At 44.4% G+C, this 12036-nt stretch overlaps 1 protein-coding gene across 1 annotated transcript; it reads right to left on the bottom strand.

The window, feature by feature from the left end:
• Window positions 1–1171: 1171 nt before the first annotated feature.
• On the bottom strand, window positions 1172–2594 carry LOC138667141 (uncharacterized). The gene is made up of 2 exons (XM_069755444.1): window positions 2448–2594; window positions 1172–2364 (listed from the first exon to the last, which is right to left on the bottom strand). Exons 1-2 carry the CDS (start codon window positions 2459–2461, stop codon window positions 1404–1406), a joined length of 975 nt encoding a protein of 324 aa, XP_069611545.1. The 5' UTR covers window positions 2462–2594; the 3' UTR covers window positions 1172–1403.
• Window positions 2595–12036: the final 9442 nt, after the last annotated feature.

Genomic DNA, 12036 nt, shown 5'->3' on the forward strand with positions numbered 1-12036 from the left:
CGTGAGATGAAGTGAAAATTTAATAGAGAAGAGTACATACAGTAGACGTTTCGGTCAAAATTAGACCTTTATCAATGTACTAAACAAAAGAAAATAAACCAACTAAATAAAGTATATACAACAAATGTTAAGTATTGGGTCAAAACAGAAATTTGGTAAACACTGGTAATGTTAATAGGCAAAATGCGGTACATGAAAATAGCACGTAACTGCGAACAGTACAACCGTTATACATCCAAACTATTATATACAATTCCTAATATGGAGATTGGAAATAGTGAGGGTGCAATATTTAGTAATGTGGTGAGCCCAGCCGTTGTGACTGTTAGGCCGGCGTCACACACAACGTCTTAAAAATCGGTCCGTTTTATACGGACGAGAATCGCACAAATGTTTCCTAAACACTGATCCGTCTGTAATCCGATTGTAATGCGAGTATGCGATTTCATCGCATGTGAGCGTCCGTTCGAAATCCGTTTGACATCCGTCTGGCGATTTTTTGACGGCGGCTAGCAAAATGGACAAATAACGGTTTTTATGCCTGTAATAAATTAAAAACAGCAGGCAGACACCTAGTAGTGTTAGTTGTGCTTTGTGCCAAACATGACAGATAGACTGGCATTGAACCACCACTGAGCGTGTGCTTTTCAATTGTGTTTTATTCCGACGTTTTTGAGAGGCATACCCTGTGATTGTGGATCCGCGAAGGAGGAGCAAGAATGTGTGTCCATCCACTTTTGAGGCAAAGGCTAACTAAAAGGACATTTCCCCCATCTAGAATCATGTCTGCGTAGCCATCCTGACAATTATTTGCAATATTCTTGGATGGGCATTTTTTTTTTTTTTTGTGATACTGGGCACCCTGAGGTCACGTTTCCGGACACCAGAATGCACAAACCTATTTCTTGAGAGGAGCGGCTTATCATTACGTTATTGTATGTCTAAACAATATGTTGCTGTTCCTAGAATCAGCATAGTTAATTCCCAACCCTAGGGCCCTCCCTCCCCAACGTCCCCTTGATGACTTAAAGTACGTGATGAGTTAACAACTTATTTAGTGTCACCTCAGGGTGCTACTCCCTGTCAAGAGGATGCATTATCTATGTAGTGTTGTTAGATTTTCCTAGTATAAACTCTATTCTTTTTCAGATTTTTTGTTTGTTTTGCTATTGTTTTCCTGTTATATTTAGCTAACAAATTACGTAACATGTCCTAACATTAACAAGGAGTCATTGTGCTTAAACATGGAACTTTTTATTATTTGTTTTGTATGAAAATTAGAAAACCATATTTCAAACATATGGTATAATGCTATCCTCACATATCAATGTCCAAATATCAAACAAAACATAAAAATTTTTGATCAAAAAATAGAAGGCACTCACTGTGTCACAAAATCAAAACTACAAATGATGGTAGGTCGGGGGTGGAGAAGGCGGTGGTCCAGATTGGGTGGCTTGCCTAGGTTGCTGGCCAACCTCAGTGTCAGCATGTGTGGTGGCAGACAGACCTGGATTCTGTTGGAACCTTCCAGGATCCAGTTGTGTGTTTTGGTATTGTAAATTTTGTAAATGTTGAGGGTTGTCCTGAGTGTAGGGCTGACCAAACTGACTATATCCCCCAATATGGCCATGTCGCCCATACCCATGTTGTGGCCAGCCAACAACATTGGGTATGTTCAAGTGGCCATATTGGGCATGTGCACTATGGCCCATATATTGGCCTTGATGAGGCACATTTGTGAGTGGTGCTAGCTGTGGTGGAGGTGTAGGCATCCGTGCTTGAGTAGGAGGAGGAGCTTGTGGAGGATGAGAGGCTGATTCACCTTGCACTTGATGGCTTACTTGTGACTGTATTGGATTATCATTTGTAAGCTGCCACCTTTCTAAAAAATTAAAAACAGGCCTGGGATTATTTGGTGGGGTACTGGCATCTAGGACTATTTGTATAGCCCCTCTTGTACGCAACTGGAACTCACGGGGAATAGCCCTGAGATACTGTGCCAGACTGCGTCCATATGCCTCCTCCCCATCATCACGAGTCACTGATGACAAGTAATCCAAAACCCCTCTGTCCACCTGAGTCCTTGTGACAGAACCTGCTCCTTCTCTTCTTCGCCGGGCTCGCCGTGGGATGCCAGAAGCCTGGGGAGAGGCAGCCAGAGGCATGGTGGGGCTGCTACTGATGGCCTGTTCATCGGGATGTGCAGCCTGGCTTTCAGATTCCGGTGGTGGTAGTGGTGCTGATTGGGTGCTTCTGGAAAGTGATGAGGGAGGACCAGCCTGTTCATCATCATCACCCACTGGATCAATTTGCACCTCTGATTCGGTACCCGTCTCCCTCTCTGTCAGGTTTGACTCAGTGCTATATTTAGAAATTAAATCATATAAATTAAAATAATTCAATCCCCAAAATTAAACAAAAACAGAAGAATAAAATTCACTTACGGTCTCAGATCCATCACCGGAGCTAGGAAATTCAGCCGGTCAAAGTAGAGGTATTTCCTCTTGGTGGTTCCATCCGCACCACTCCGGCACCGCAGCTGTCTCTCCCTCCTATATGAATCCCTACAGCTACGCCAACGCCTTGTCACATCATTCACTGAAATGTAACACAGAACACAAGTTTTGAAAACACAAATATGGTATGTTCAGACCATCAAAAAATTTACTTTGCAAACACTAAAAATCAATTAATTAATTGATTAACCCACCAAAAAAAAAGGGTGGAAAAGAACCTTCATCAGAACATACTTGAAAAGGAAAGTAACTACAATTATGATGTTTGGATTTACCTATATACTGGCTAAGATAGGGGCAAAACATCAACAAGAAATGGGTAAATTTTTGAGTGAAAAATGTGGTAATTAATGCATAGCAAAGTAATGGGGACAACATACATTGCGGCTCAAAATTTATGGGGTAAACAGTCACACATAACAATGTGCCGTAATACTTGTAAAAAGCTGATAATCTGACAAGGAGGACACTTTTGCTAAATTCCCCCCCCTCAAACAACAAAAATACACATTTTACTGTGTTGACAAAACCAAAAAACAAAAAAAAAAATTACTTACTAATTCTCTCCTGGTCCTCCCGAGATCTGTCTGCATAATCTGGGAACATTTGGCAACATATTCTTCTTCACGCTGCCTCCTTGCATGCCCGGTCGGCATAGTGGGCATCTCTCTGGTCCCACAGTTCTGGTCTCTCTTGGACCAGAACTATGAGCATCTCGACGTTAATTAGCGTCGACATGCTTGTAGGACTCCGTGGAGGCGTTGTTCCTGGTTTTTTTTAACTCTCCCAGTGTAATTAGCATGCCAAAGCTTCCTGGCAATGCCTGATGCAATTTCCTGTCACCTGGCGAAGTCTGGCGATTTAATCGCAAGTCACACTTGTGGTCCGTTTGTAATCCGATTTTTCCTCGCATCCATAGACTTGCATTGGCGAGTCCGATCCGATAATCGGTGACAATCGCAGCATGCTGCGATTGTCTCGGACCGAGGAAAACGGCCGTCAAAAAGTCGGCAATGTTAACATTGGTCCGAGTGCAATGCGATTTTTTATCGCATTGCACTCGGCCGTTTTAAACGCCAGTGTGACGCCGGCCTTAGGCTATGTGCACACGTTCAGGATTTCTCGCAGAAAATTCCTGAGAAAAAAACAGACATTTTCTGCAAGAAATCTGCATGCGGTTTTGCCGCGTTTTTTTCCGGACACTTCACAATGCATTTTGCAGTGGGAAATCCGCAAAATTAATGAACATGCTGCGGTTTTTACCGCTATGAGGTTTTTTCATGGAAAAAAAACACATCATGTGCACAAAACATGCGGAATTCATTGTATGCGGTTTTTTTTTTGCGGTTTTATAGCGTTTTTATCGGGAAAAAACGCAAAAAAAACGCAACGTGTGCACACAGCCTAAGGCCGGCGTCACACTTGTGAGTTTTACGGACGTAAGAGCGCAGAAACTACGTCTGTAAAACTCGCATAACATACGGCACAATGATTCTCAATGGGTCTAGTCCTATCAGCCGTATATTACGGATCCGTAATATACGGAGTTCTACGGCCGCAGAAAATCGCAGCATGCTGCGTTTGTCAGCGTATCGCGCAAAAAATACGCCAATGCAAGTCTATGGGAGAGCGTATAATACGGAATGCATACAGACCATGCGTGTGCCTTGCGAGAAATACGCAACTTAATGGCAGATGTCCGAAATATCCAAAGGACTCAATCAGGCAGGTGAGACATGCTAATTAGCTGAAAAAGCCAGACAGTGAACCCGGAAGTCTGCTGCACGCCTCCATGGAGTGATATTCAGCATGGCAAACATTGTCAATATGGACATGCTGATAATTTTGGTCCAAGAGAGGCCTGTCATCTGGGACCAAAGAGACCCAAATTATGCCAACAGGGCACAAAAAGAGGCTGCATGGAGGAGCGTGTGTGGGTCCCTCTTTCCACATTATGACCAGCAGCCACGTGAGGCACAGCGGCAGATAAGTACACCCATGTTTGAAATGTAATGTTTTTGTGAAACAGCAGGCCTTTACTACTTTGAATTTCTCATCAAGAATGTCTTAAATATTCATGAAAGTACTAGAAAGCACACCAGTAGATACATGGTGTTGTACATGATAAACGTATTTCAGTAATGTTTTGAATAGGTGTCCCTTACTAACAGTGTTTCCCATTATTTGTCCTTTCTGTGCTAGAGGTTAGGGGACTCTGTCCTTGTGGCCTTGCTTGATAATTGTGTGTGTTGTTTTTAAATTTAATATTAAATGTGCTCCACAAATGCCTATTTGTATGCTACCCTTAAATCTGTGTATTCAATTTCACCTTGTGTGAGCACTCTGCATAATGGTCTAATCAATGTGTTTAATTTTTGTTGTTTTAGTGGGTGATGTTACAACAAGGTGGCGGAGTATCCGTGACCAGTATAGGAGGGAGAGGCAGCAGCGGGAGAAAAGTGGAGCCGGGGCACCTCCCAAAAAGCGTAAATACCTGTACTTCGATCGCCTAACCTTCCTTAACCCCAGCATGGACCTCAGGCCATAAGTACAAACATCACTCTTTTTAAAAAAAAATTGATTTTGATTAAATTTTTCATTAATAATTTGAAAAAATAAAAATTTTTATTTTTCAGAACTCAGTCTAACCTCACTGACAGGGAGACAGGGTCTGACTCAGAACTGGTGATTGACCCAGTTGGGGAAGGTGAAGAGGTGGCTGGTCCATCTGCTGCTTCCTCAGGCTCCATCCCTCCTGGAACCTCCACATCTGGCCATGCAGCTCCATCTGCATCCGAACCACACCAAGAGGCGCCACAGTTTGCATCTGCCGCCGCAGCATCAGCACCACCACCTAGCCAGGATGACCCTGGAAATAGCAGCAGCCCAACTGTTGCCCTGGATCCATCCCCACAGGCTGCAGTCAGACCACAGCGTTCACGCCGCAGGAGAGAGCTGATCCAAAGCAGGCGAAACGTTGATGCTGGGGTCATGAACTATTTGGCACGGGTTCGAGAGGATGATGGGGAGGAGGGCTTTATAAGGAGCCTTGCCCAGTACTTAAGGTCCATAGAGCGGGAGTTGAGGCTGCGTTTGAGAGGGTGTTTTCAGATCCTTATTGACGCATGCACCCCCCCAAATAACCCATACAATCTCTTGCAGATGATTGAACCGTGGCAGATGTCACGTGAAAATATTCTGCGGCCTCAGAGATTACAAGGCCAGGCTGGTCAACAAGGATCTGAAGCACCCCCTCAGCGTCAGCCAACACCTCAACCCCAAACAACAACGAACCCACAATGGCAACCTCAGCAACATATGGCAGGATATCATCAACCATCCCAATATGGCCACTTGTCCTCACCCAGTGCTGGAGGCTGGTCCCAACCTGGGTATGGACAATATGGTCATTTTGGGTTGGGGTATGATTCCCAGACATATGGTCAGCAACAGCAGGTGTATGTCCCAAATCCTCGACCCACTCTTCAAAGTTTCCAGCATCATAGCTGGGCTAATGTCCCTCAGGCCACTACAACATCTGCACAGGGTGCTGGACAATTGGGCCTACAAATGCCACCTGATGCTGACCCTGAGAAAGCTACATCTCCTGCACCAACCTACCAGGACTTGTAATTTTTTTGGTTTTATGTTTCCCCCCCCCCCTTTTTTTTGTTTTGGTATATTATTTTTGCCATAATATTCGTTTAGATTGTGCCTACATAGCAGTCTTTATTGTGGATGTTGTTAAGAATGTTTTGGGCCACTAAAAAAAGGCCATTTAGATGACAAAATCTGGTTATGGGCAAAAAAAAAAAAACAAGACCATAACAAATGTTCAACAGTAAAAAGTTATCTTACTAACAATCAAAGTCTGTATGCGCTATATTCATTCTTCCATCACACACACGATATGCTGACACCCATATGTGAAATAATTAAAAACAAAAGACAAAGTTTAGAAATTGGTTAACATACTTTATAGATCTAAATAATTACACATGCAAAAATGCATAGTCTTGCCAGGGAGTAGCACCTTGAGGAGTCAAAAAATAATTTGTAAAGACATAACGAACTTTAAGACCAGAAAGTGGACGGCGCGGAGGAGGGACATATGGGGTAGGCCTACTAACATTGTTCATGAGGTGATCTTCCAAATTTTGCAAGGAACAATCATGTATTCTTGTGAAATTATGTAGAATTACACAGGCTTTGATAACTTAATTGATTGTAGCCTCACTCAGCTGGATGGCAGACTGAAGAACACGCCATTTGGCAACAAGAATCCCAAAGGCGCACTCAACCAGTCTCCGTGCCCTTGCAAGTCTCAAATTAAACACCCTCCGCCGGTGGTCAAGGTTGCGCCTGGGGTAAGGCCTCATGACGTGCCTCGTCAGTTGGAAGGCCTCATCTCCAACAAAAACAAAAGGCACTGCTTCCGCATTGGAGCCTGGGAGTTGTTGTGGTGGTGGGAGGTTCAACTGGTTGTCACGTAGCCGCCGACCCATTATGGACGAATTGAGGACCCTAGAGTCACCAGTTCGCCCATAGGCCCCAATGTCTACAATTATAAACCTGTAGTTACTGTCAGCAACTGCTAACAGAACTACAGAGAAAAACTGCTTGTAATTGTAGAATTGGGAACCAGAGTTCGGCGGCTTACGCACCCTGATATGTTTCCCATCCACAGCTCCAATGCAGTTAGGGAAGTCACAAGTATTCTTGAAACCAGTGGCGATTTTGAGCCAATCCTCCTGTTTGGGCTCAGGCATCACAACTTCCTGAAGTTTCTGCCAGATTTGTGAACAGGTTGTCCTAACAATGCCTGAAATTGTCGACCGCCCAATAAGAAACTCCAGGTGTAGACCCGCATAGGACAAGCCTGTGGACAGGAAGCTGCAATACAAGAAAAAGGTAATAAAAACATTAACATGATGACTATGAAAACAGGAATAAGCACAAGTGTATATTTATAATAATAATAATAATAATTTGTATTTATATAGCGCCAACATATTCCGCAGCGCTTTACAAATTATAGAGGGGACTTGTAACGACAATAGACATTACAGCATAACAGAAATACAGTTCAAAACAGATACCAGGAGGAATGAGGGCCCTGCTCGCAAGCTTACAAACTATGAGGAAAAGGGGAGACACGAGAGGTGGATGGTAACAATTGCTTTAGTTGTTCGGACCAGCCATAGTGTAAGGCTCGGGTGTTCATCTAAAGCTGCATGAACCAGTTAACTGCCTAAGTATGTAGCAGTAAAGACACTGAGGGCTATTAACTGCATAAAGTGAACGAGAACATGATAGGTTTTTTTTTTCCCTAAATAGGCCACACAGGGATCGTTAGGTTAATACATTGAGGCGGTAGGCCAGTCTGAACAAATAAGTTTTTAGGGAACGCTTAAAACTTTGGGGATTGGGGATTAATCGTATTAACCTAGGTAGTGCATTCCAAAGAATTGGCGCAGCACGTGTAAAGTCTTGGAGACGGGAGTGGGAGGTTCTGATTATTGAGGATGCTAACCTGAGGTCATTAGCGGAGCGGAGGGCACGGGTAGGGTGGTAGACTGATACCAGGGAGGAGATGTAGGGTGGTGCTGAGCCATGGAGTGCTTTGTGGATGAGGGTAGTAGTTTTGTACTGGATTCTGGAGTGGATGGGTAGCCAGTGTAATGACTGGCACAGGGTAGAGGCATCGGTGTAACGGTTGGTGAGGAATATGATCCTGGCTCATTTACTAGGACATTATTTACAATACAAAAAGGTTAATTTTAGAAACTTAATATAATAGAATATTTAAAACATTCTTTTATATGTGCTTGTGGCTTCATGTCCAAGTTAAGTTAATGAAACATAGTAGGACACCACACAGTTTTTTTTTTAAAAATCAAAAAACATTATGTGCGAATGTGGAATACATACCGTAAGGTTAGGAGCAGACGCTCCTCAGCAGAGATGGCTTTTATCATCCAGGTGTCCTGATAGGTGATCCCAGGACGTAAGATCTCCAACAACATGTCAAAAGTCCTGATGGACATGCGACTATACAGGTAAAACTTGTCAGGATGTGCCCTCAAAGCTGAATATAGTCTCTGGAAATGTCCTTTACTCTGGCGTTGGGTCAATAGAGGATGCACCCACAATCTTCGTCTCCTCCTTCGCGGATCAACATTGACCGGATATGGCTGGCCAAAGCGACGAGACAACACCCAGTGAAGCAACACCCGCTGAGTTGTGCTTAAATACACATGGTCAGACATCTTTGTAAGGTCAAAGCAACACAGGCAAAATATGCTAGAGAACATATAGGGCAGATGGTAGGGGTCCACCTGTTGTAGATGGCTTAAATAGTGTGTTTAATGATGGTTTAAATGATTTGCAGGCCTGAAAACCGTTAAATGTCCATTTTGTGAGGGTGCGTGAAAAATACGCCATACGGATCACACACGCACAAGCACATGCGCAAAATACGCGGCCACACCTAAGAAACGCATTAACTACGGAAGTCGATTACGGAGACATTTTGGCGTATTGAACGCGTAGTACGGACGTATAATACGTTCCGTATTGTCTTACGCCAAGTGTGACGCCGGCCTTAAGGTGTGACATAGAGGTTAGTAGAGAAATGAAAACCTACCCTCTCTTAGAGCTTATGGGTCACAAAGGGTAACAAAACCTATAATGATGGGAGGGAAAACAAAACAAGCCACTGGTCACTAAGCGGACCCCAGTCATCTTTAATATTGTACGGTTTGGGCACCTACTTGAGCACCACGATTATAGTAGTGCCTACGGTTATATTTCTAATTGCTGTGTGTTTATTGACCATACAACTATAGGATTAGTAATGGATAGGTGTCTTATAGAAGCTTCTCCATTACTAAGCCATGGGCTTGATGTCACCTGACAATTCACAGGTGGCATCAACCCCACAAATATTACCCCACTTGCCACCGCTACAGGGCAAGTGGGAAGAGACGGGTAAAGTGCCACAATTGGTGCATCTGTCTGCTTTTTTCTTGGCTGGTTAACAAAAAAAGGGGGACCCCATGTCGCTTTTTTTTGGAGGGGATCCCACTATTTTTGCTAACCATCTAAGGTAAGCAGACTGCTGCGGCCTGGTATTATCAGCCTGGTAAGGTTCATGGATATTGGATCCTTACCAGCCTGAAATACCAGTTCCAGTAGGCTGCTTTACTCTGGCTGGTTAACATATATAGGGAAACCCTAAGCTATTTTTTTTTAATCATTAAAAAGGAGGGGACCTCTCTCTGTGCTTTCCTACACTTCGTGTCATGTATGTCCGGCTGTGTCACAAGATCCACCGTTATGTAAAAAAGTACACATGCGTAGTAAGCTGCGTTACAGCACTTATTACGCATGCAACTAGGAAGATAATGCGGTTTTACCGCATCTAATGAAAGTGTATAAGTAATTTATGCAGTGGAGACGGAGCGTCTCCACTACATGAATTGACATGATGCGGTTTGGAAAGACACGCCACATGTCAGGTGAGCTGCGGGCATTGGTGCACACATAGTGGGCTTGGTATTTCTTGAAATCCCATCCACTATGCTGTAACAGCTGGACGCTGCAACCCACAGCGTTTACTGAACGTGGAAACATATCTGCAAACAGGAAATCACTTTTTTTTCTTCTCCTTCCCAGAAGCCAACTTTCAATTAGCTTTATTTCAAATGAAAAAAAAACAAAAAAAAAACGCATCCAATGAAAAAACGCATCAAAAACGCATGCGGAAAAAAGGCATCCAAAACCCATGTGACCTGCCAGTGACCCCAGATGCAGATTTGGTGCAGATTTTAACTGCGTCAAATCCTGAGCAAATACTGAGTCATTCCTGACAATGGAAACATACCCTAAGGCTATGTGTTTATGCTCCGGAATCCCAGTGCTTTGGACGCAGCGGATACCCTGCTCCGCCCAAAGCGCTGCCCTCTTTTGTACGAGCGGTGATTCCACCTTTGCTCATTGATCACCCAGCTGTGTGACCCATCAGACATATTGGGGCCCGGGGTCATCAAGTGCACAGCGTTCAGCCTGCAGCGTTTACTGATCAAGTGCACATACCTTTAAAGAAATTACATGCTCATTCTTCAGGCAGCTATATAGAGTATAAGGCTATGTGCACACGTAGGAAATGTGGTGCAGAATTTTCTGCACTAAATCTGCATCTGCAGATTTGATGCAGTTTCTATGCATTTTCCGCGCAGTTTCTGTGCAGTACAATGTAAATCAATGTGAAAAAAAAAAAGCTGTGCACATGGTGCAGAAAAATCTGCGCAGAAACGCTGCAGAACTGCACAAAAGAAGCGACGTGCACTTCTTTGAAATCTGCAGCGTTTCTGCGCAGATTTTTCTGCACCATGTGCACGGCTTTTTTTTTTTGACATTGATTTACATTGTACTGTAAATCACAGTGCAGTTCTACAGCGTTTCTGCAGCAAAAAAATCTGCTGCAGTTCTGCACTAAATCTGCATCGTGTAAACATACCCTAATAGATGCCAGTAGCTGAGAATCCACAAGAACGACAGCAAAACTGCAGGTGAAATCGCTGCAGAAAAACAACCACCGGCACTTTCACTAAACTGTGTCACCAAGTTTAAAAAAAAACACGAGCATAAAACCTTCAAAGGGAACCTGTCACCCCCAAAATGGAAGTTGAGCTAAGCCCACCGGCATCAGGGGCTTATCTACAGCATTCTGTAATGCTGTAGATAAGCCCCGGATGTAACCTGAAAGATGAGAAAAAGAGGTTAGGCTACGTTCACATTAGCGTTGCGTCGGGCGCAGCCGCGGCGACGCATGCGCCCCTATATTTAACATGGAGGGCGCATGGACATGCGTTGCACTTGCGTTTTGTGACGCATGCGTCAGGGCGCAGAGGACGCTGCATGATGCAGTTTTTTCTGCGCTAAAAACCATGCAAAAGTGGATGCATGCGTCACAAAACCCTGCGTTGTGCATGCGTTTACATTTGCGTTGTGCGTTGCGTCGCCGGCGCTGCACGGCACAATGCAAATGTGAACGTAGCCTTAGATTATACTCACCCAGGGGCGTTCCCACTGTGGTCCGGGTCCGATGGACGTTGCGGTCCAAGACCTATCTTCATAGGATGACGTCCTCTTCTTGTCTTTACGCTGTGGCTCCGGCGTACTTTGTCTTCCCTGTTGAGGGCAGAGCAAAGTACTGAAGTGGGCAGGTGCTGGGCCTCTCTGACCTTTCCCTGCGCACTGCAGTACTTTGCTCTGCCCTCAACAGGGAAGACAAAGTACGCCTGCGCTGGAGCCTGAAGACAAGAAGAGGACGTCATAGCAAGATGGGAGGTGCCGGACCAGACCGCGACGCCCATCGGATCGGACCGCACGCCCGAGTATAATCTAACCTCTTTCAGGATACATCGGGGGCTTATCTACAACATTACAGAATGCTGTAGATAAGCCCCTGATGGCGTGGGCTTAGCTCAACTTCCATTTTAGGGGTGACAGG

This window comes from Ranitomeya imitator, chromosome 2 (assembly GCF_032444005.1).
Source record: "Ranitomeya imitator isolate aRanImi1 chromosome 2, aRanImi1.pri, whole genome shotgun sequence".
Classification (NCBI taxonomy): domain Eukaryota; kingdom Metazoa; phylum Chordata; class Amphibia; order Anura; family Dendrobatidae; genus Ranitomeya; species Ranitomeya imitator.